The sequence below is a fragment of the Sarcophilus harrisii genome, chromosome 5 (genome assembly GCF_902635505.1).
Source record: "Sarcophilus harrisii chromosome 5, mSarHar1.11, whole genome shotgun sequence".
Lineage (NCBI taxonomy): Eukaryota > Metazoa > Chordata > Mammalia > Dasyuromorphia > Dasyuridae > Sarcophilus > Sarcophilus harrisii.
The window spans coordinates 129,882,084-129,908,970 of record NC_045430.1 but is presented as its reverse complement, the minus strand read 5'-3'; the positions used below and the strand labels follow the sequence as shown (position 1 = coordinate 129,908,970).

General features: G+C 32.4%; 1 protein-coding gene across 5 annotated transcripts in view; it reads left to right on the top strand.

Annotated features, from left to right (window-relative positions):
* Nucleotides 1-26,887, top strand: part of USP6NL (USP6 N-terminal like) — a 184,573-nt gene that overhangs the window by 52,204 nt on the left and 105,482 nt on the right. The window contains exon 1 of one of the 5 annotated variants that reach the window (XM_031938567.1): nucleotides 25,532-26,247. The exons of the other annotated variants lie outside the window; for them this stretch is intronic. Coding sequence (XP_031794427.1) covers nucleotides 26,193-26,247 — 55 coding nt within the window. The 5' untranslated portion in view covers nucleotides 25,532-26,192. Of the gene's footprint in view, nucleotides 1-25,531; nucleotides 26,248-26,887 lie in introns of those variants that run through there. 5 annotated transcript variants of the gene reach the window in all.

Below are 26,887 nucleotides of genomic sequence, written 5' to 3'. Positions count from 1 at the left end.
TAGAATATCATCTTCCTAATTTAAGAACTTGCCATTTTGGCTATTTTTTTTTTCTTTTAGAGACTCAGAAATGAAAACCAAGTCAAACAAATTGCTTTCTTCTCCTATATTCTCAGAACTGATTATATTTTTCAATTGCAGCATATATTTAAAATTTTAATATGGCTTCAAAGCTGATAGTAGTATATTCCATGAACCTTAATTTATCTTTTAAAGCTAAAACTTCAAGAACATTTTTTTCCCTCTTCAGTTTTATACTAGCTTCTCTGCTTTTGGAAGACGAGAGACAGTTAATTTTGACATTCTTGTTCAACCCTCCCCCTAGCCTGTATCGCTTCCTGACTTAACTAATTTTTTTATTAGCACCATGTTTTTTGTTTCTTTCTTTCTTTTTTTTTGTCATCCAGGATTAAAAACTTAAAATGGACTTTTAATCTTTCCTCTCTTTTATGCTAAGTAAGCTCTGCTGATTCTATCAATATCTCTCCTATCTATTGTTCCTTTTGACTCCTGTTGCCACTTCTCTAGGTCAAGTTCTTTTTTCTTATCACCTGGAATATTGTTGCAACTTCCTAATTAGTACTGCTGTTGTTTCTTTTTCAGTTTATTTTATACAAATCTACCAAAGTTATCTTTCTAATATATATGTCTAATTGTAGCACTCAAAAGTGAACTCTTTTATTATATATGTATATGTGTGTATATATATGTATATATGTACGTATGTATGTGTGTGTATATACATGAAATTTGCCTTCCATTTGTACCATTGATACTGCCCCCTCCCCTCAACTCCCATTGAGAAGGAAAGGAAAAAAAATCTTAAAAACACATATATTCAAAAAACCCACTTTGGTTCTCTGTGTGTGTGTGTGTGTGTATACATACATGCGCACACACACATATGCATATGTATACACCTATTTTTGTATACACACAAGAGCATTTACTGTTTCATTTGGCAGTATTGAGTCCCTTACCTTTCTCCAAAGGTGAATAGCATTTTTAATTAGTTCCCTGAAATCATGATTGATCATTAAGTTGATCAGAGTTCCTAAGTTTTGTAAAGTTTTGGTTTTCCTATATTATGATTGCATACATTGATCTTTTGATTCTGTTCCCTTCACTCTTCATCAATTCATGTACATGTTTTTCTGAAACCATACCTGTTGTCATTGTTTATAGCTAGATCCCATCCTCAGTATCCATAGATTTGTTTTCCTATGGCAATTTGGAATGGTCTAATGATTTATTATGATTTTCCTTGGATTTCTATATCAGGAATCAGTGTATTGGGTCTTTTAGGCCATTTTGGAGGATTTGTGTTGGGAAGTGAGGAGTAAAAAGCTGGCTATACTTCTTGTTACTCTGCCTAGTCTTGTGGCATTATTCTAATAAAAATGAGTTTTTAAACTAATTTTTTGAGGAATTAAGAAAATAGTTTAATCAGGGAAGCCAGAAACAGGTTTTTTTGTTGATTTAAGAAATTCTTTGGCTTGTAATCTATCTCAAGAATGAAAATATACTAAAAAGTTGAGTAAATTCAGTGAATACCAAAACCACAAAATTGCCCCTAAGAATAATACACACATTATAATTTCATCTAACTTATATTTCATTTTAGACCAAAAATGTTTGTCTCAGATCCTTTGAAAATACTTAAAAATAAAATTGGGGAGGAAGTTATGGAGGAATAGAAATTCATAAAACTGAATTTATACACACATACATAAATATCCTCATACAAATACTAGTTTTAAGAACTAGAAATATTTCTTAAAATTTAGTTAGTTAATGTTTAAGACCTTAAATTTAAAAGTCAGGATGGAGTCAACTAATTTTGATACACAGTGCACTTAATGGGCAGTAAAACCTTACTCTGCTTAGCATGTATTTTTAAGGACAACTTAATGATTATGCTTTTAATGAACAATAAATAATAATTAAATAAGGAAGAAGGGGAAAGGAAATAGCTTGCACTTGAACCTTAACTTCTTCTGGACCAAAGGAGAAAAGACTATACAGAAATCATACAAAAATTATACAGAAAAGATTGTATAGAAAATATTGTACAGAAATACATTTCACTGAACAAAGAATAAGAGGAGAATTGTGAAGGAAGCAGATAGTAGGAGGGTAGATTAAGGAATGTGATAGTCCTGGGAAAAATAAAACAAAATAACTAAAAAATACAAATATATCTCATTTTGAGGTGGCATAGATTTGAAATCTGAGCTATTACTGATCAACTGGGGAATGACTGAACAAGTTGATTTATAAATATAATAGAAATGATCTGGAAGAAATGATAAAGGATGTGATTTCAGAGAAACTTATGAAGTAAAAATTTATATGAACTGATGAAGAATGAAGGAACAGAACTAGGGTAACTCTTATGCTCACTCTGTCTCTCTATATACATACACATACAATGACAACAATATTTTAAAGACAAACAACTTTAAAAGACTTAGGAACTCTGACCAATGTAATGATCAACAATAATTCTATAGGATTAACAACAGTTTCCCCTCAGGTTTGGAGTTTCCAAATATCATCTGGTCCCATGTCCAGTGTTATCAGTGAGATCCTCTGTAATTTTCATTGCCTATTCCCTTTTCTGGGTCATACTCTATGGGTTGAGAGGAACACTTGGTCAAAAAGAGTAAGAACCCTGAGGGGCAACTGTTTGGCAATTTTATTGCTTATAAATCATAGCACAAAAGCGAGGAGGAACACCTTTGGTTAGGAGGAGTGGAAGCCCTCAGGGACAGTATCATTTTTTCATATCCCAAGGGGATAAGGGATCCTAAAGAAGAGTATTATTTCTGGTCCCAAAGGAAGAAGTCCCTGAAGAGCTGTACCATTTTTACTTCCAAGTGAAGCCATGACCATACTGTTGTGCCACAGTTCCCTTTTATTGTCTTGACTCAGTTTCCCTAAATTGTCTTACCTTGATTTCCCTGAATTGTTCTGCCTCATTTCCTAATTGTTCTGCTCAATCTTGCAACATCACCCCCCTCCTAATCATGATGATCCAGATAAGAAGAAAGAATTTCTTAGACATCATCAGAATATTGGGTGCCTCTCCCCATCCCAACTTTAAAAATGTACAATGCCTTCCCTTACCCTGTCAGAACAGCATTGATAGTCTGTTTCCACTCTCAGTTCTTGGACACAGACTGTGCCTCAGGCTAGCCCTGTAGCTGAGCCATATATGTATATATACTTCCTGGGAAGCACACATTGGCTCCAGCCCTGGGGGCACCATGCCCCCAGCACAATCTCTCCCTTTCAAATAAATTATTAAAAATTCTCTAATCTCTATCTTACCTCAGTTTCTCTGGCATTACAATACCTCTCCCCAGATCACCTTACCTTGGAAGCACCAAAAACTTTCAAAACACCAGTACTAGCTCTGAAAACAGTAGTGTGAGAAAGCCCGAAACTTGAGATACTGTCTCACCCTCCCTCCCTAACATTTCCTTGCCAGGAACAAAACTCAGCCTAAAGTTCCTGTGAATAAAATGAACAAAGAACAGCAAAAAACCTTGACCACCATAAAAAGCCAGTATGGTGATAAGAAACATTAAGAAACAAATGCAGAAGAAAATAATAAATTTCAAAAAGAGCTACAAACAAAGCTTCAAAAGAAAAAAATTGTGAATTGAACATAAGTCCAACAAGATTTCCTAGGAAAGCTGAAAAATGGATTTTCAAAATCAAATAAGAATAGTAGAGGAAACATTAGGTAAAGAAATGAAAGAAAAGGAATAAAATTATGAAAAGACAATAAACAATTTTGTAAAAGAGACACAAAATATTACTGAAGAAAATAACACTTTAAAAAAGTAAACCGGCATTGGCCAAATGGAAAAGGAGGTACAAAAATTCACTGATGAAAAAACTCTTTAAAAAGCACAATTGGCAAATTGGAAAAAGAGGTACAAAAGCAAAATAAAGAAAATTATTGTTTAGTTGTTTCAATCACGCCCAACTCTTCTTGACCTCATTTGGTGTTTTATTTTTTTATTTTTTATTTTTTTTGAGGGGGGGAAGACACTATAATGGTTAGACATTTCCTTCTCCAGCTTATTTTACATATGAAGAACTGAGGCAAATAAGATTCAGTCATAAGCACAAGGTCACATAGCTAGTAAAGTGCTAACTCAGGTCTTCCTGACTCCAGGCCTAGCAGTCAGTCTATCTACTGCTTAACTTCCCCAGTACACATAGTAATGTAATAAAATTATGAAGCACATAATTCAGTACAGTAAGTTACAAATCTAACAATAAAAGAATTGAAAATTTAAGTACCATTGGTATAATGACTAATATTCACCCTGGCCAAAAAATAGTAATAATAGAAAAAACATTCTAAGAGTAGAGTGAAAACAGCCATACTAATATCATTAATGTTGTGAGTTGGTCCAGTTAAGGAAAACAATTTAGACTTATGCAAGAAAATTTACTGAATGATCTATAGTCTTTGATATAGTGGTCTTGTTTTCATATTTATATTATACTCTGGGGATGTCATTGATACAAATAAGGAGTATTCATAATAGCTATATATATATATATATATATACATATATATATATATATATTTGGTTTTTTTGCCTGGCAAATAGCTATTAACAAATTTATTCATCAGGAGGGTAATGGTTGAACAAATTATTGTATGAATATAAAGAATATTTTTGTTATAAGGAATGATAGATATAAAAAATTTTGAGAAACACTGGAGAATTTATATGACCTGATACAGAATGAAAAAATGCAACTAAAAGAATAATATGGGGCAACTAGGTGGCACAGTGTATAGAGCACCAGCCCTGAAGTCAGGAGGACCTGAGTTCAAATCCTGTCTCAGACACTTAGCACTTCCTGTTATGCCTCAGTTCTCTTTAACTGTTCTGACTTGGTTTCCCTGAACTAGTTTCCTTTATCTCAGTTTCCTTAGCTGTTCTGTTAAATCCCCTTAGTCGTAAAAACCCACTGTAGTCCATTAAGACTGGGAACCTTTTACTCTAAGGTTATATATTGCTAGCAAGATAAACAAGAGAGCAGAACTCCTGACCCTCCTCTGTCCTCAAGAATTTACAATATCCTTCTAAAATATTCCAAGATACCTCACTGACATCTTTATCTCTGGGTATTCAGACATCCTATCTCTGGGCTTTTTGGAGTTATGGTCTCCCCCCAACCTGACAGAAGCCTTCCCGCTTTTTTGGGGGGGGGTCTTTTTCTCTAGGGTTATTTAAAGGAAGAGGCCGCTCTTATTCGGGGCTGCTTCTTTCTTTGAGATGACAGCCCTGGGACCAACATGGATTCCTTGGTCCCAGTATATCTTTATCTCTATCTGACTGGATAATTTGAGACGAAAGTTCTGTCCAGTCAATTATACTCTCCAATTAATAAACTATTGAAAACTCTCTAATCTTTCTCCTGCCTCAGTTTCTCCGGCATTACATTCCTAGCTGTGTGACCTGGGCAAGTCACTTAACCCCAATTTGCCTAAGGGGGAGGGGGGAAGAATAATACACAGTGACTACAATGATGTATAAATGAAGACAGCACTATAAGTCAGTAATTCAGTTCTCGCATAACAGCTGACTTGTTTCATCAGATTTGAATGTTGGTAGGTTGTCAGTTCCAAGTGTTACATAAATTGTTTTGTTTAGCTATTTTTGTTTGTTTGTTTTTAATGATAATAATATGATGGTTGGATGGAAGGGGGCATTTTTGGGAAGTGACAAGCAAAACAAAATATATTAGTCCCAGAACAAAAGTAGGGATAGGTGTTGGGATTTCACCTAGTTGTTTTTTTTTTAAGTAATTAAAAGTACAAGTTTTCATTACATTTTTTATTAATATTTTATTACATGTTTATTAACACTTAAATGCTTATCATGTGTCAAGCTTTGTGCTAAACATTGGGGGCACAAATAAAAAAAGAAAAGAAAGACTGTCTGTCTTTGAAGTGCTTACATTCTATTTGAGGAAGAAAATATGTACCTAATTATCTCTCTAGTCAAAATCTATCCTAAATTAAAGATGTTGATCTTTTATAATGACTTTGAAGTTTTAGGCAGATATCAAATATAAAACTTTTTGAAAGATTTATTTAGTATTATTCATGTAATAAGTGATTAAATAAACAGGTTCCCTGTCATTAATGTCTTGGACCATATGTTGTCAATCAGTCTTGAAATGATGATTTTTAACAATGCATCTTTGTTGAATTTGTTATGTACTGGATAGGCATTTTGAGCATCTGTTATACAGTCAGTTGAAATGGTGATGTCTATACATGAGAAGAAGAAATTCTTACTTGCTTATATTACATAGTTTACATTAAACTGCATCTCAAAATAAAAGGCCAAAGGGAAGGACAAATAGAATCAGACAGTATAAAATAGGTGAGTTTGAAAGAAATTATAAATATCCTGTATATTTTTATAGTTTTGAATTTTTGTTTTGAATTGATAGTGAGTATGAGAGAAACAAATAGTACATTTTGGAATATTTTAGCTTTCCCTCACTTCAAAAGACAATGTTTGCATGTTCATAATGTGGATGAAGCTATTGCTTTTTTTTCATTCATATCCACTGATGGAGTTTGAATGCTATCATGAAATACTAATTGTATTGATATATAATATAATTTACAGGTTATTATTCAGGATCATCCTTTTGTAAATGCTTCCTCATGGCTTCTCTACTTTTATCTGTTTTGATGATAAACTAATTCTAGAAATTTGACATTTTTTCTATTACATTTTATTTGGAATGACTTTTATAGTGCTATGGTTTATCCACAATTAAAAAGTTTTTATATCTTCTCTTTAGGTTTTATAGTTCTTTTAACACTGAGTTATTAGTGTATTTATCCCAACTACTTACCCCGTATAGCTGTCATAATGAATCCACCCTATTGTAATCGTTAACATAGGAATAATGGATTGAGTGGAAATAGGGAACATAAAGTGATTAAATAATGCATTGGCAAAATTGTATTCATAAGTGCTTTTGGATATTCATTGACTGATGGGTCAAGGGAGGAATGAAGATTTCATATTTCTTCCTAGGCAAAGACTTGTATGTGTCAAGGGATAAGTAAAAAGATTGTCCCTACTAAGGATTAAAGATAATAAAGTTGTTGAGATACTGAGTAAAAGAGATCAGGATAGGATATCAACTGCTGGAGGACTATGAAGGCCAAAATGAGGACTTAGATATTCTACCATTAAAGTAATAAGAGCCCAAATAGAACATGGGGCAAAAAGTGTCTTGGCAAAAATAACGTTTTTGAAAAATTATTATTAGCAATCAAGTATTATTAGATTAATGCAATAATTCAAGGATGAATTGATGAGTTCCCAATCTAGGAAAATATCTTTAGAAATAGAGAAAGCAAAAGTTCCAGGGGATGAGGCTTAGGGGAGTGGAAAGTGATAAAAAATATCATGATAAATGGTATATGACGTTAGGTTTAGAAGAAAGGAATTTAATATGATTCCAAAATTTTGAACTTGAAGGACTGGGACAGTGAAATTATTGACCATAATTGTTCAGTGGGATGGATGAGTGAATAGTACCTGAAAGAAAGCAAGTAGATATGTCATTAGTTATAATTAAGAAAACTTATCTCCATATTACCCATATGTTTTAACATGTTTAAAGAAATTAGTCATTTTCCCACTGTAAAGCAGCTTCATTTTACTAAACTTAGAGTTAAGATAAAAACTACAATGTCCTTATAAGGTTTTTTCCAGAGGTGTATGCCATTCTTAAAATTTAAATACCTTTTCACAGTATTTTAAGATATTCTTTTTAGGAAATGTACTACATTGTATTCATTTTCTTAGGGGAAAATAAGGCTATAAGAAAAGAAGCTCAAGGCAAAATGGTAATGTTTCCACATTTTTAACTGGTGTCCTATGTAGAATCTTCGTGACCTTGGTAGAATCCTTTTTGTGTTTTTGAGGTATAGATTTAAGATTGAAGCACAATCTAAGCCTCACTTATTTAACCTGACTGACATTCAGATGACCTTTTCCTTTTTTTCCTTTTCTGGTTTCAGTTTTTTCTAATGAATAGAACCATTGTAGTTAATCATATTATTGAATATCATCTTTGTTTTTTCTCAGTTGTGTGCCATGTCTAAATATAAATATTCAGAGCTTTTCCCTGTAATAGTTTTGTAACTATTTAAATCATTTCCATTATTAATATTACTAAATAATGTTACTATATATAGGCCTGATTGAAAACATAGTACAGGTTTATATTGATAAAATTCCACGGACAATATACTTAAAATTGGTCCTCTTTGAAGGCATGATTTCTAATAATCAATAGGAATGCCAGCTGGTATTTATGTGTTATTAAAAGATTTGCAAAACACTTTAAAAATATTATTTCATTTTATCCTCACAATAATTCTGTGAGATAGGTACTGTTAAGTATTATTGTCCCCTTTTTGTAGATGTGGAAACTGCAGTTTAGACATTGATTTGCCTGTGGTTGAACAGCTAATTGGTGTCTGAAATGAGATTTGAATTTGAGTGTTTCTTAATTCCAGTGTTTAAAGCTTTTTCCACTTTAAAATATCAAACTTTTCCTGATGATTAAGTTAAAATTAAAGTTATATTAAACTATTTAAAAATTTTTATGAATAGCTTTTTATTTTCAAAATACGTGCAAAGATAGTTTTCAACATTCACCCTTGCAAAACCTTGTGTTCCAAAATTTTCTCCCTCCCCCCCACATTCCTTATCCCCTAGACAGCAAATAATCCAATATAAGTTAAACGTGTAATTCTTCTAAACATATTTCCACATTTATCATTCTGCACAAGAAAAATCAGATCAAAAAGGAAGGAAAAAAGAATAAAAACAAGGAAATAATAACACAAAAGGTAAAAATACTGTGTTATGATCCAAAATCCCCACAGTCCTTTCTGGTTGCAGATGGATCTTTCTATCACTAGTCTATTGGAACTGGCTTGAATCACCTCATTGTTGAAAAGAATCAAGTCCACCACAGTTGATCATCACATAATCTTGTTTCAGCTATTCATTTTTAAAAAGACAGAATTAATGTTGTCTATTCACTTCATTTCATAATTTTTAGATAACATTGATTAAATAAAATTCTGCAATGACAAAAGACTTTGTTTTTAGAGTTTGTCGTAACATTATTTTAGATTCATAATGTGAGCCTAAATAGTATTGTCTTAAGAACTATAGTGTTAAATAATATAAAATTGACTACAAGTAATCTAACAACCCATTATTTGTGTTGTAGTTAGTTACTTGTTAAGAGTTAGTTGCTCAATACTAGTACCAGTGATAGTGCTGAGAATTGTCATTTTATCAGTGAAGGAGAAAACAGAAAATCTTTCAGTATTTCCAAGAATTCAAGAAATACTGTACTCACCACTTATTATGGGAGGACACTATACTGCATTATGATATCTTCACTGATCTGCATTGTAATGTGTAATCTAAAAGTGATTTCTATTAAAAATAAATTAAACTCAAAAGAAAGCTTTGATATTTAAAGGAATAAGTTTCAGTTATCTGAAAACTTTATGTGAAATGGGCCAGCTTTGGTTGATGATGGATTAATGAGGTATTTATTCTTATTCTTATTTTTAAAAGTCTGATTTTTTTATGCCATAAAATTTAATGGATAATACACATATGACAGAAAAAGTATACATGGGGTTTAATTCATTCAATAGAAATGTCGCATATATCTTTTGTAAGTTTCTACTATTATTAAAAGTAAGTTTCAAGGTAATTTGGGAAAACAACATTAGCCTTTAATATTTTTATCAATTTTGATATTCTATGTCATCTTGATCATTCATCTTTCTTACTGGAGAGTGGTACCACAAATCCCCAAACCTCCTTTTAAGGAGGGAGGCTCAGCTCAGTTATCTCATTTCTCACTTGATTGAATTACTTTGTCATTTTTTTAGCTTTTTCACTTGGCCTCAATTTCCTCATGTGTCTCTTACTTTTCCCCACTTATCAGCTGCTTTTTATTGTTAATATTTTGCTTGCTTCCATACTTTTTATTTTCAAATTATTTCATAGTTTTCAACATTCACCATTGCAAAACCTTGTGTTCCAATTTTTTTCTCTCTCCCTTTTCTTCACCCCCTCCTTTAGATAGCAAGTAATCCAATATATGTTAAATATGTGCACTTCTTCTGTGCATATTTCCACAATTATCATGCTGCGCAAGAAAAATTAGATCAAAAAAGGAAAAAAATAAAGAAAACAAAAAGCAAGCAAACAATAAAACAAGGTGAAACTACTATGTTGTGATCCACATTCCAGGCCTGTAGTCCTCTTTCTTCACAAGTCTATTGGAATCAGTCTTATCAGCTTTTAATATTTTTGTCTTTTCCCCCAGAAAATTGTAAGCTCTTTGAAGGGAGGAATTGTTCCCCCCCATATTTGTGTCCCTAGCACTTAGCACAGCACTGTCCTGTAGTCAAGCACTTAATCAATATTTATTGTTCAGTTATTTTCCAATTATTATGTCTAACTTTTGATGACCCCTTTTGGGGTTTTCTTGGCAATAAATAACACTGTCATAGTTTACCATTTTCTTTTCTAGCTCATTTTACATGTGAGGAAACTGAAACAAAGTTATGTGACTTGCTCTAGGTCGCAAAGATAAGTATGGTGAAAGGTCAGATTTGAATTCAGAAAGAGGAATTTTCCTGACTCCAGACCTGCTGCTCTATCCACTGTGCCATCTATAATGGCAAATGTTAAAATTATTATTTGACACAGAACTATACTGTTAATGAATATAAGAAAGCATAATGTATGTGGAAAGGGACTTTCTTCTGCACCCTATTAAGCCTCCTATATGTACATCGTTCTTTGCATAGTCTCCCCCATTAGAATAGAAATTCCTTGAACCAGAGAACATTTGTTTGTCCTAATTTTTATCCTGAGCACTTAGCACAATGCTTGGCATAACTGCTTACTGCGTGACTACACCTAGTTTCTAATTTTCTAGTAAATTAAATTTTTTTTCTAATTACGCATGTTTCTTTACTTAATTTTTCCATCTCTTAAAATTGTTTAAAATAAATTATACATAGAGTGGTGGCCCTGAAGTCAAGAAGATCTGAGTTCAAATCCGACTTCAGACATTTAACATGTACTAGCTGTGTGACATTGGACAAGTCACTTAACCCCAGTTGCCTCAGCCAAAAAAAAAAAAGAAAGAAAGAAAGAAAAATAAATTATATTTAAAATTGATTTCCATGACAAGCTTGCAGCTCCTCATTAGTTATTCTCTCTGGATTTTCTTCCTTGGTATTGTATATGCAATTTTCCTTTCATATAATCACACTCATTATTTAATTGTCCTAAAAAACTTTACCTTATTTCTTTGTCTAAAAAGTTTCTTTATACTCTTCATATTTATAATCTTTGACATTGTATTAGAAATTTTAGTTCCTTTCTAACACTCCCTGTGTTTTATACCATTCTTTCCCCTGAAATATAACACATTTATATAGCACTTGCTATGTGTTAGGTATTTTGCTAAATACTTTACAAAAATAAATCTTGAGGAGAAGATCCTGTAAATATCCACATTTTACAGATAGGATATTTGAGTCAGAAGTTAAGTAACTTGCGCAGAATTATTACACAGCTAATAATTAAATGTCTGAGATCAGATATGAACTCAGTTCTTCCTGCCTCCAGAGTTGATATTTCTTTCTACTGTGCCACTCAGTTGTCCCTTTTTCCATCTATTCTTTTTTCCATTACATTTATAGGCCAAAGTCTTTCAGTCATCCATTGACTATTAAACATTTAGATTGCCTCCAATTCATTATATTTACAAATAATACTAATATGTCTAGATATTTTAATCAAATAATTTTTTTTAATTTTATGACAATTATAAGTCACCTTTCTCCAGAGCTGTTATTAGTGGACTGTGTTTTGATAAAGAAAAATTTATGGGTCAAGAAGAAGGATAGAATCTTTAAAAGAGGTGCTTAAATCATCTTAGAGTTTCTAATAGCTAAAGAAAGGTATGGAAGGAATAGTCTGACATACTCGCTCTATTCTAGTAAAGGGGATCTACAAAACTTGGAGAAAACATTGGTATGAGATTCTAAGAGGGAGGATAGTGAAAAAGGACCAGGAAAGTCTTAAAAAAAAAAAAAAAGTTCTTATAGTACAATTATAAATGAACCTTATGAATAAGAAAAGAGGAAAATTTAAAAATAATAAATTAACTTTTTTTTAATTTCAGAGGCCTGTGAAAGTTACGATTGTAAAAAAGCAATGTACAAAAGATGAAAAAGATGACGTTAAGAATGAATACGAAAACGCATGCAACAAAAACAAAATTCTCCTCCCAGAAGGTGGCTAATAATAAAGCCAGAATAAATTCACATTTATGAATATACTCAGAACAGCAAAATAGTCTTTAAAATTATTTTTGTAGAATTGTCTTTGGAAGATTCTGAAGATAACCTGGCAAGATAAGATATCAGACACTGAGGAATTTTCTCAAATTAAATTGTCAAGCATTTAAACTCTCCTGAAGAGTGTGCTACTTAGTTGGGTTGGCTCTACTATTGAATGCAAATGTGTGCTTTCCAAAAAGACTATTTTATGTAGAAAGCACACAGAGCAAGTTCTCATAAGGTGGTCAGAAAAATTGATACCAGGACACTCTTAAGATCTCTCTTAAAAACTTTTAGAATTGATTGTATGACATGGCACAAAACCACCCAACTTGATGTGCCCTTTTCAGAGAAGGTGTATGAGCAAAGTAGAATTGAATTAGCTCAGAAAACATGAGAGATACACAAATTTAGAGAATCCACCCCAAATTTCACATGAACTATTTGTGCCCCACTTGTGGTAGAATATTCTGCCACTTGTATTGATCTGATTAGCCACAGTCAGGCACACTAACTTGACTCTAAAATAGTGATGTCACTTTGGTCCTTTTTGAGACTGAAGACAACCAACCAACCAATAATAGATGTACTTGTCTGCTCCTTGGATTGTCCTGATTTTATGTTCACAGTTCAGAGATGAAGTGAAAGGAACTCTAGCTTTAGGCTAAGAAGATCTTGTTTGGGCAGTCGTTACCTAATCTTTAATTTTAAGCTTCAATTTTCTTATTTGTAAAGTGGTGATTAATAATGTCTTCATCCGTCACCTCCTGGGTTGTTGTTTGTTTGCAACCACCCAGGAGGTGACTGGTGCAGACATTATTAATGTCTCTTTCACCTCCTGTTTTACTTGTTTTTTTCTTAAAAGGAAAATGTTTAACAACTTTCATGCTTTAATTATTTTCCCAATTGCCTGGCTAATAAGTAGCAGAAGTAGGACTAGAACTCTAACCTGAAGCAGATAAAATAATAGAAAAAATTGACTAAATTAAAAAAGAAAACTCACAATTTAGTGAAATTGCATTTCATTCTTAAACAGTTAAATTCAAAAAACTTAATTTGGGCTTTTAAAATCCACTGAAAATGTGGTTTTAGGAAAGGCAGTACTTCCATGTTTGTCTATACACATTCCAGACATAATTCAGTAATAAATGCTTTGGAGCATTTATATTAAAAATAAGGGAAAAAACACATTTTTCAAATAATTTATAGTCATTGGTATGATTCTTATCAGGGTGTCAGCAATTAAATTTAATTCCTTTTTGCATTCCAATGCATTTCCCAAACAGTTTTGAGTTCCTGATCTGCAGAAGAAAACAAGGAGTCACAAAATGAAGTACCCTGGAAAAAAAAAGTTAAATTGGGAATGATTGCTAACTGTTAGATATCAATGTATGATAAAGCACATCTAAAGGAATTTTATTTGAGTCTAAATACACACACACACACACACACACACAACACATAGCTCTCCTAAAATAATTGTCTTAAAATAGTATGCATTTATATTTGAGTTTATTATATAAATGAATAAAGCAGAGTATCATAATTTAGCTTTTTCTAATTATCTTAAAACTTATAGCAGTGTTATTAAAATCTGGTTTGAGCAAATTGTACAGCTAAAAAAAAAGGGGGAAGGGGCAATTTTTTTTCATTGTTTAGTAAATTCAGAGCGTCACAGATCCTACTCCATTATGGAACTAGGACAGTGGTTAACTCATTGATTAAAACTGGTAAAAAAAAAAAAAATCTTCATGAATGGAGCATATTATTTCATTCTGAGAGATGAAAACAATTCAACAGATTCAATTCTAATAAGATTACTTAGGTAAATAATGATATTATTTTGTGTGATTGATTTACTGTCCTCTGATAGTAAGGATATGAATTTTTTCTATAGAAAGAGTACCTCTAATAGTTTTCTGATGGTGAAATAATTTTGTTGTACCCAAAAAGTTTTATAATCTATCAATATAGACACTCTTAAAAATGATTAATGGAAAACTTAATTATAAGTAGAAGACTTGGCACTGCATATAATGAATATGATATTTGATAAATATTTGTTGTATATAGTTGAACAAGTAATTTTACTCCAGTGGGTCTCTGTTTTCATACCTGTAAAATTAAAGACTCTATCACAGGTGAGGCACAAATAGTCCATTTGGGGTGAATTCTCTAAATTTGTATATCTTTCATGTCTTTTGAACTAATTCAATTCAATTCTACTTTGCTTAATATCTTCTTTGATAAGGGCACATCAAGCTGGGTGGTTCTGTGCCTTGTCATACAATCAATTCTAAAGTTTTTAAGAAAGACCCGAAGTCTCATTCAGCTCTCAAATCCATTTTACAGTAATTTAATTTCTCAACCAGTCATTTTGCAGTTAGTTAGACAATAAATGGCCACATTCTCTCCTAGATCATGTGGACTTTGATTCCTTGGATTTCCTATCTATGTTCAAGACAGTTTTCTACCTACCAGGAAGAAGGGATATTTAGCCATGATTGATAGGATCCTTCCTGTCTGTGGGAATTTCTACTTCTCTTGGAGATAATCTTTTGCCAACTTGGGAATGTGACCTTTTCATAGAGGCAACTAAGTGATGCAGTGGAGAAAGTATTAGATCTGAGTTCAGATATGACATTTACAAACTGTAAACCTCCAAGTCATTAAATTCATCTTCAGTTTCCTTAGTTGTAAAAAAGGGTAATAATAGCACCTCCCTATCAGAGTTTATTTTGAAGATCAAATGAAGTAATTGTTTTTTAAAAAATATATATTTTTAATATTTTTATTTTTTTCTTGTTACATTTAAAATAGTTTTTTGATATTTGTTTTAAACTTTTAGAGTTCCAGAATATCTTCCTTCCTCCCTACCCTCATACCCCCCATTAAGAAAACACATGTGAAATTATGTAAAACATTTCCATAAAAGTCATATTGTGAAAGAAAAAATTAGATCTCTCCTCAAATCCTCTCTCCCTTGACAAAATCCTCAAGAAAAATAACCTTTTTTTTTTTTTTAAAAAAAGAGTATGCTTTAACTTGTATTCAGATTTAATTAGTTCTTTCTCTGTATATAGATTTCATTTTTCACCTTAAGTCCTTCAGAGTAGTTGTAGATCCAAATGAGATAATTGTAAGATGCTTATTAATATATTGTCTATCACATAGTAACTGCTATTTAAATATTATTGTTACAAGTAAAAGTTTACTATGTCTTTTCTCATGTAATTGTGCTATGTGGACTAGATACAAAGACAGAAGTTAAGGCAAATGTAACATATAAGTATTAAGACAATTGTCTTAATAATTAACATACTTTTTGTATATCTAGAATGCCAACATTTTCCTGTCTTATTTGAGAGGACCTGCTTCAGATATGAGAATATCTCAACTTTGTCTATTCACTTCTTGATATTACATTAGTCCTCCAGCCTATCTGAAAAAATCTTTCCACTTATCCTCCCACTCCAAATGCAAATGAATAGTACTAGAAATAGATCTCTAGTTCATTCACAAGTTGAGGGGGTTATACAGTAATACTTTGGAATCACCAAATGGGACCATAATTGTTCCTTTACCCTCATTCCTCTTCCCCTCTATCAACAACTTAGTGAAACACAAGGGAAGAAAGAACTGATTTATTGAGTTAAAACTTCAATCTTCTTGACCCAGAGTAACTTCCTTGAATCTTTTGGAAAAGTGAATAAAACACAACAAAAACATAGTCTAGTGATTTATAAAGCACTTTAGGGTTTACAAATAACTTACTTTGTTATCATTACCATTTAATTGATAAATAAAGGTCACAGAGAATCAGTATATGTCTGAAGCCAGATTCAAACTTGCCTCTTCATTTCAGGTCTAATATTCCATCAACTGTATTACTTGGCTTTCTGTGATTCTCTAATCCTAAATATTTAATTTATTAAATTGTAGTATTCATTTTTTTCATAAATTGGTTATATAGGTGGAATATAATTTACCCAAACAGTAATTTAAGTTTTTTTGTTTTTAAAGTTCATTTATCTAGTGATCTTTTCTTTGAACAAACTCTTATTGTAAAGATATTACCTCAAATCTTCTTTTCATAGCTACAAGTTATATCACATCAACAACTTATAAAGGGATGAACTCAGGTTATTTTGAATTTGTTGAAGCTGTTTGCTATTATGTTGGTGGCTTTTAAATTTCAAGATGCACTTCCCTGGTTTAATTTAGCAGAAGTAACATTTGTCATTTATAGCTAATGATTTTTATATATGTCAAATACTGTACTTTTTAATTATGAGAAGGCCTAGGTTGAGCAACTAATAGTGAACAATTCCAAACATTTATTTCATTTGAAATTTACTTCATTTGAGAAACAAGTTCTTGAACTTGGATCCTATTTTGAGAATGCTTTAGTTTCAATTTCTACTAATAATCTTCTGTAAAGATCAAAAGCCATGAGAATTTATTTGGTTTAGTGGAGGAACAAGTCTTTAAGATATTTAGGATATTCTTATAAATGTATCAGATGGGACTTAGGACTGATGAATAATTCTTGATTATTAGTACTGCAAAGATAATTTTGAATATTATTAAATATTGATGTAAATTATAATTCTGCCTAGTCATTTGGGAGGTACAGTTATTGGGAAATGTGCTATGTTTACATTTATATCTCAATCTGAAATTCCACTGGAACACAGCAGAATTCAGTCAGTCTTAGAATTAGCTCAGTCTAGAGAGTGTCAATTAGAGAATTTTTGAGAAGTGGCCAGATTGCTATTTATTCTTGTCTGTTAGAGAGCGTTTTAATTTCTGTCATATATACGCTGAGATAAAGAGCATTAAGGGACTGGATTGTTTTGTATTGTTTTGTTTTCTTTGTATCTCTAGTACCTAACATAGAGGCTGGGCAGACAGTATGCCAATAAATGTCAATTCAATTGAATTTGATTGAATTGAAATGTTCATATAATTTCACCTGATTGAATCAACCAGGTCTATATTATTCATAGTTCTTTCAAAATCTCCTTATGAGATCTGCCTTAATTTCAGATATCCCCACCTTCAGAGAGGTAGGGATTATGTCTAGCTTCAATCAGGATATATAATCCTTATGGGTTACGTGAAATTTTTTTTGGTATTGTTATTCTTGATATTTTTAATGTGAGTTTTTCATAATGGTATGTATTGTAATTTCAATGACAAAATATTTGTAATATAGTTGCTAAGGATGGGAAGAAGAATTCCTAACTGAAAAATTTGATTACTTATTCTTTTACCAAATATCAGTTCTTAGAGTTAATAGCGATTGTTTTGACTGTGCAGAGAAGTTTTATTAGTAATTAGGCCATAATTGATATTGTCTTATTTATATAGTGGTATTTCTTTTAGATTATATCTTGACTGTTTCACCATTATTTCAACTATGTTCAGTGGCTCTTCTGACAAAAAACATATGGTCTTTATTTTCTTACATTGTCTTTGCATCAGAATAATTGATTCAGAAATAAATTATGCTAGTACTACTTGAAAGAGTAGAAATTCACTTCCATCTGTATTTTAAATATTCCATTATATATTTCTATCTGTCTATATCTGTATCCACACATAAATAAGATGTATGAGGTAATTATATTCTATAGCCTACATTTACTGTAGAAAAAGTGTGTGGATAAATGTGGAAAAGTTATGTTCTTTATGATGTGAAGCTCCAGGTTCACCAAAGAATATTATGTGTATAGCACTTAAAAGTATTTTAAGAATTTATTTTTTTTTATCCTTACAGCAATCCTATAATATAGACAAAGCAGTTATCCTCATTTTACAAGTGGAGAAACTGAACTTCAGAAAGGTCAAATGACTTTCTTAAGGTCACTTGTTTTTGTATCAGCAACATTTTGAATGATTCCTAGTACATAACTGACATTAATAAATGCTTATTAATTTTTAGCTTGGCATTATTTTCCACTCTAATGTATTCTTTCAACTTTGGGGAACTATAGATGTGTTGATACTTCCTCAAAAACTCGTAAGCAATGTAGTCTTCACTATCATCATGTCCAGTCTATTTCCCCCTGCTTTCCATATTTATTTCCTCTGTTCTGGTTTTATAAACCCTTTGCATTCTTGTCCCTGTAGTTACCCACTTTTTATGCTATCACTTACACTTGAATCTCCATACCCTTTGTTTTGTCATTACTTAAGACTTTTTAAGCCCCACCTATGGGATAATCTCCAACATCTAGTGAATCCTAATGCTAAATTTCATTATAAGAAATGGCAGGGTATTGTAATCTTTACAAACTGTTAAATCATTAGAGTTGATAGAGACAATAATTATCTAATTTAGCATGGCTCAGTATGATTGATCTGATCTTAGAAGGAGATGTTATGCGCCAGAAGAAACAATGTACTAAGTAGAACTGATAGACAATAATGCTTGTGTTCACACCTTTAGAGAGCTCATATAAGCAAATATTTAAGTACTCATTGGAATTCACAAGTATGGGAAAGTCACAAAAGTTAACTTTGTAACTTTGTGAATTCATACCTCCCTTGAAGCTCTTAGGGCCAGAGAGCACGCTGGGAGATATCCCACAATCCCACTCCTGGAGAAGGAGCATAAATAGAGCTTCAGGGAGCCAATCAAAAGAGTTACTTGGGAACATTCCCAGAGGTCGGAGAGGAGCACTCTGGGAGGAAGCCCACAAGCCCTCTCTCAGAGGCAAGAGAGATTCATTCCATCTTTGTGCTGGCTGAAAGCTGAAGGGAGCAGAGGCAAAGGACTATCTGCAAGAGCTCTTGGAACCAAGCAGAGAGATAGGCCTCTGAGCTAACCAGGCCCAAGGAGAGTTCAGCTGAATTAGATTGAAGAAGGGAGCGTCGGTCAGTTCAGCAGAAGCCCACTCTCGGAGGTGCAACCAGATTCACTTCATCTCACACAGCTGTGGTGGCCGGGGCTCCTATACTTCCCCAACTGAGACCAACGCTGGTCTGAAAGGCTCTCTAGAAAGCTGCCCAGCCCCAAGCAAGGAGGTGATGGCTGGAGGCTGAAGAAAGCAGAGGCAGAAGCAAGGGACAAAGCTGCAAGAGCTCTTAGAACCAAGGAGAGAGAGAGGCCTCTAAGAAAACTAACCCGGCTATTTTGGTGGAAGCAATAAAAGATCTGAACTTTTATCACCTGGCTGCATTTGGGGTAATTATTGATCTGAACTGATACTAAGGCTGCCTCCAGAAAATCTCCACAAGAAACCTGCTCCCGGAGAGAACCTTTATTATTTTAAAGAACAAGAACACCACAGCAGGGCAGATAGGTAGAGCACTGGCCCTTTAGTCAGGAGGATCTGAGTTCAAATTTGATCTTAACCCCAGTTGATTCAGACAAAAAAGTCATGTAATCACTTTGACTTGGACCACTTTAAATATGTTATTTTCTAGTGATTAATATCATATAGAAAGATATACATACAAATAAACTTTGCCACTATAATGAAGGATGCCTAGCACAGAGACCAAAAGAAAGAGGAACTGCCTACAGATATTATAATTGACAAATGGCATCTTAATGATTAGGTCAGGATCCAGAATATGTTAATAATTAGGTGAAACACTAGATAGAGTGCTAGGCAGAAGCAGGAAAATTTATCTTTGTGAGTTCACACCTGGCCTCAGATCCTTATTAGCTCTGTAATCCTGGACAAGTCACTTAACCTTGTTTGCCTCAGTTTCTCATCTGTAAAATGAGCTGGAGAAGAAAATGGCAAACCATTTTAGTATCTTTGCCAAAGACCCCAAATGGAGTCATGAAGAGTTAGATATACATCAATGAAATTTGCCCATCTTAACTAGGAATAAAAGAATATGCTGGATTCTAATTGGGAAATTGTGTAATACTTTTAATGACAGCAAATATGAAGGCTTAACATTTTGTATGGTTACAAAGAAATAGTTCTAGATCTGAATTTTCTTATTCCTCATCCTTTTTAGCCTTTCTGAAACTTTTGACACTGTTGAACACCCTCTTCTGAGGTAGCTAGGTGGTAGAAAGAGAGAGCTCTATCATGAAGTCAGGAAGACCTAAGTTCAAATTTGGCTTCACTACATATTAGCTATATGACCTGGGCAAACGATTTAATTTGTATGTTCCACAACTGTAAAATAGGGTTAATGATTGTGGGCTTGGTGTGAGCACTAAATTATAATTTTTGTGAAATGCTTAGCATGCTGCCTTTGCTAAGTACATTTTAGGTTCTATATATATGTGTTTATTCCCTCTGCCTTCTTCCCCTTCTTGATACTCTCTTCTGCATAGGTTTTTGTGACACTTTATTTCTATTATCCTGCAAGTGTATGCTGATCCTTTTATTGGCCCTGTTATTTCTCCATAAAAAACTCTTATCTTCTGGCTTCGTGGGATTTTTAAAGTTTAAAGTTTCCTAGTTTCCTTGGCTTTATTATGTTTCAATTAAAGCCACTTTATGCAAAAAGTCTTTCCTAGTCCACCTTAATGTTTATTATGTACCTTCTCTTCCTGGATTATCTCTATCCCTTTCCCCTCTTTTCCCACCCCCCCCCTTCCCTCTTTTTCTTCTTTCTTCCTTTCCATCATTCCCTAGATAGTCTATACCTATATTTATCTTGTTTGTTCTAGTTGTTTGCTTATTTTTTTCTGTTCATTAAAGTGTGAGCTTATGGGCAAGGATTGTTTTTGCCTTTCTTTGTATCCTTCGCATTTAGTGTAGTACTTGGATATAGTAACCATTTAATACATGTTTACTGACTTGACAGGAAGTCAGAGAACCTGAATATGAATCATAGCTCAACCTCATATCTTAGAACATTGTAATCTCTGATAGTTGACCTTGAGGATAATGAAGACAGTCGTGAGTATGGCTTAAGTAAGCCATAGCATATTTCTAGTAAATATCTCTGCTCAAGAATTGGTAAAAGGGTGACCATTGAGGAAATGTATTATCAGAAAAGGAGATTTCTTTCATCATGTAGTATGAATGAGAATTGATTAGTCAATAAATGTAATATTTCTTTTACACATTTCAAATGATTAAGATGACCTGTAATATGTCAGGTTCTTCTGTGGAGAATGTGTTGAAAAATTTGAACAATAAATTAAAAATGAAAAAGCATGAGTAGATTGTGATTTATACCAATGGAAGCAAAAGCACATTAATGGGATCATAGGTTTATTGAAACATACATTCTTTACATTGGATACTGAGATACTGAATCCAAATATGGTGGTTTCATTGTCACTAATGACACAGTATATCTCTGTACAAATACTTGCAAGTCTGTTCCATTTTTATTCTTTGGTCCTTTTTTTCATTTATAAGTGCTATTCTGATGGTCTGGATTATTTTGGTCTTGTGCCAACTGTTTGCAAACTTTTTCCCTCTGCTTTCAACTATTTTGCCATCTCTACAATATTTTTCTCACAAGTTTACACTATGAACCTATTAAGCCCTTGGTTATTATGTCATGTTTGAATGCCAAGAAAATGGTTTGTTTGTTTGTTTGTTTTTAAAATTCAGTAGGCAATCATGAATCACTGAAAGTTTTCAGCAAGGAAGTGACATGATTCAATGTATACATTTAAAGGATTATCTTGGCAGAAATGTAAACATTAAACTGGAAAGGAAAGAGACATGTTAGATGAGAAGTTTAATTAATATCTGAATAACAGTTCAGGCAAGGAATGTAAAAAGGAGAAGACAAAAGAAAGGGATTACAAAGGGAAAAATCCATGGGCCTTGGCAATTGATTACATATGGAGGATGAGGAAGAGAAAAGGAAGAGTCAGAAAATTGAAGATTTGGTAATTGGGGCGGTTGTACCATCAGTAGAAAATATTAAATCAAAAGTTTGGTAGAAGGGACAAAGATACTGAAGTTTAGGCAGTGTAACACCTAATTGTTGGTAATGGAAGTGAGGGGCTGATATTTACCAGATAAGATAATTAGTTCATTTATTAAAGATTTGTGATAGTAAAGGAATTGGCTTCTATTGGCTTGTGTTATATATTAATATAATTTTTTTTTTCAGATTAAGCCTCAGTTCTCTTTGAATAGCTTATGTTTGTCCAAAGATTTAATGATTATGTTATGTATTTGAGACTAATTTTACATAGTTGCTACGAGGCATACATTGTGTACTGTTTCAAGTTTTTTGGAATTACATTTTACTCAATGACATTGCTAATTTTTTCTTTATGTAACTTGTTTTGATTTATATGAAAGATATATTGTTATTCAAATGAAGCTATGCATCTGATCTGTCATTGGGTTTCATTTATTTATAAACCATTATTTTAATCTCAAAAAAGTAGAATAGTAAGTCTTATCTTTATTTTGATAATTAAAGTAGATTAGGTCAAGGACTTATATATCATGGTACATCAAACTAGATTTACCAGTATCTTTGTTCAGCAAAAATTCCATGTATAAAGCAAGCAGAGATGATTGGAGGAATTGAGGTTTTGCTAAAAGAGAATCTTCTGACTTTTTATCTCTTATGGATGGCAGCTCAGCATTAGATATATATTAAGTTCTGAAAGAATGCCAGCTTTCCTCATTTAAAAAAAAAAATGTCGTTTAATCTGTTTCTTTACAAATTTCTTTAAGTAATCATTTGGAAGGTGGAGATAGGTAAAGCATTTAGCTTATGGAAGTTTTATTTTGCCCCAGCTGGTGACTATCAAATGTCAGAAAAAAAGAGGGCTGTGACTTTTATCCTAATTGTGACTCACTGGAGGTATTATGCTAGTAGTAGGCATAGTAGTAGGCTTAAAAAAAATAAACTAAATGAAGGAAGTGAATTACTTGTTTTGTAGTATTACATTTTCATACATGTTCTTGAAAGCAGTTGTATGAATCAGGTTTATAGAATTCATGAAGGAGTTTACTTTTCCACCTAAGCTTAGGCACTATGTACATTTAAGCTCTGGGAATTTAAATTGAGGTGACATAATAATGATGAGTCAGAGAATATATGAAATAGCTGTGTAACTTTGAAGCAGTAATGTAATAATTTATTCCCTAAAATCTGAAGCTTCATGGTCCTGTATATTTTGTTTTATATCAGGAAGATGAATTCTGTATGCAGTATATTTGATGTTTATTCTGGGTAGCACACACATGCATATGCATACACACACATACACACACACACACACATACACACACACTTTGGATTGCTATGAGATGTCTTTTAAAAATTCTTGCCCTCTTGCTGAGTAGTCTGTGCTCTAAAGATGAAAGAAAAAGTGTTTTTAAGAAATACGTTAACATAAAAAGAAGGGGTGGTTAGGTTATGTTAATTATAGAATTTATAATGATACAGCAAGAATAATTGGCAACACAAGGTATCTATGGAAAGTCTGTGTATGTGTACATATATGTATCATGAGGCTTAATATTATGAAAGAACTGAAAAAAGATAAATATTTTTGGAAGGACTTATTATGAACAGGCCATTTTAAAACTAGTCTCTATGAGGAAATGATACTAATATATATATATATGTGTGTGTGTGTGTGTGTGTGTGTGTGTGTGTATGAAGGGACAGAGAATGAGAAAGAACATTTAGTTCTTGTTTGACATTTGAAAAAAAATTAGCTAATATGAATAATCTCTTTGAGAATGCCTTCTAAATCACTGTCTTGCACCAATGTAATTTTTTAGGCATGGAAAGATTTAGAATTGTTTAGTAGTAATATTATAATACAATAGGAACTTGGTTTTCTAGAATCCTTAGTATCCTCATTATGTACTAAGTAACTGTTGCCCAATAATTAAATATTTATCCTTTTGTTAGAATAGTATAGTCATAGGCAAGAACACATAAACCTAAAGTTGTTGGTCCAAGTAAGCCGAGTACAACATATATCCTTGTTGCTTTGCAAGTGCTAGCTTTACTACTTAGCTCTTCCTGAGAAACATCTTCTGAGTACCATTCCTCCTACTTTCTTTCCTGCCCATCAATAATCCCCAATATACATACATACACATTTATACAGTTTAGTTTGAATGTGGAACATTTTGTTTTTGCAACAAAAAAATGTTGCAATATTTTCCCTGGGTCAGTACTTTAATTTTCCTGGAGAGTTTTTGTGGCTTCTGATCTGTTTTCTGATATTCTCTTTGACTTCCTGTCCACTCTGGCTAATTCTTTTTTTGTCTTTTTTTGGAATTAGACTTAAATTTCTTGTCCAAATGCTGTTTTGTGTAATGGTTTTCTTGGTGCTCCACATATCATTTTTGGAGGAGTTCAGTTGGCCTTCCTGGTCTTTTGATCCAGTGACCATTGAATATATTCTGTCCTGGACATATAGTATGAAGTAAATTTTTTTTATTAACTTAGGTTAATATAAAACCCCAAGAGACAGACAGACAGGCAGAAAGAGAGACAGAAACAAAGGGAGAAGAAGGTTGGGGAGGGAGAGGAAAAGAGGGAGGGACACACAGAGAGAACACTTAAGATTGTACATAGAGAGTCAAAAAGTTAGAGAGTATGCAATTAAAACTGAGTGGCTGAATCCTGAGACACTGGGAAATACATAAAGAATAGCTTGTCCAAAGGAGACAAGTGCAAGATCCCATCTTCCTTCCATTTGATCCTCATCAAGATCATTGCTATGTGTTACTATTCAACTAGCATTTACTTTCTACATCCCTAATAACAATGTATCTTTGTACTTATTCACTGTGACTTTGTTCCCTAAAACTTTCTCCCTTCTTCCTATGGGAGAAACCACCAGAAAAAAAAAGGACTTTGTTCATTCCCTTTTAATAGTCACCACTTAATTCCATCCACCAAGGATTTTTCCCATCTAATACTCTCAAGTAGATTTAATTTTTCTATACCAGAACTTTAAGGAAATTATCTCTTTTTAGTGAAAATCTTTTAAAATGTATTAAGTATGCCACCTTCTACAAAGTAGACTAAACATAGTTTCTTTTTTTTTCTTGATGATACAGGGGGGCAGCACCATAAAGCATAATTGTTATGATATACATCACATATGAATATGAACAATCTCTCTAATCATATATATGTATAATTTTAATTCAGTTAATTTTTAAAAAAAATTATTAATTTCCATTGCTTTTACATAATTGTCATTTCTGAATATGCCTTCCTTCATCACCCTTTTACTTGGTGAAAGACTTTGTTTTTTAAATTGTAAAACTTACTTAAAAAGAAAATAAAAATAGGTCAGGCTTTAAACACTACCTTAATGGTAATAGTCTTTTTTTATTCCTATGACATCCCCTATTCAAAAAAAAGAAAGATAGCCAGTCTGGAAACACAAGACCATTGCATGTTATGAAGTTGGTTGTTTAAAAACATTGTTTGTTATTAGTTGGAATGCTGGGTGTAGGCTGATGTGCTTCATATTTGCATATAGCCTGAAAGTCATATTTTTTATTCTCAACAAATATCATCTTTGTTGGAATATCTCTACTCAGTATAGTTACAGTAAGAGCCTTTTTACTTAGGAAAAGACATATTGTATCTAAGACTGTTTTCTTTCTTCCCCCTTCTTCCTTTTTCAGATAGCTTTAAGTTAAGGTGCCTTCTTTCTACTCAAACTATTATTGGGATGCACCAGTTGTCTTATTTAGTATACTCTTGGTACTCAATAACTATTAAAAATAATAATTATCATTAGACCTAATGATGATGACAGATTAGGAATAGCTAAATTTACTACATGAAGGCTAATGCTATTGGTAAATTTCAGTTCCAGGAGGAAAACTTGACAAAAGGTAAAGTAATTTTGTATATAAGTTTTATATAAACACACACACACACACACACACACACACACACAGGTACATAATTTTTATTGTTTTTTCATGTTAAGAAAAAAATCATGATAAGCTGCCAGAGTGTGGTGTAATGTTGGATAGAATTTAAAATTTTAAGTTCTGTAACATTGAATGCACATTGTATATTATTGTTTTAGTTTTGTAATGATGTTAACATGCAATTCCTTTTAGGTACTAAGGTTTGGAAAATTACTTTATTCACTAGGTAGTTTCGTTTTCATCAAATTTCTTTTAAACTATCATCCCAAGTTATATTATGCAGTTTTTAAAAACTGAATTGTTCATAGAAATATTGTCTTCTGTGTAGAAAGCAGTATCTGTATTAGCATTTCAAAATGTTTTTCAACATTCACTGAATCAAATCATAGGTTAAATTGAATCTTTACATGGTTTTATGCTGGATTTATATATTAAAAAAAGATTTTTGGCCAGAATTCCTTATGAAGTAACATGAAAAAGATTACAAAGAAAGAAATGTTTCTTTGTCACTTTTTACTATCTCTGAACTAATTTTTTATTTTAGTAAAAGAACATTTTTTTCCATTTCTATACTTGCAAAGTGCTTTATAAGTGTTTC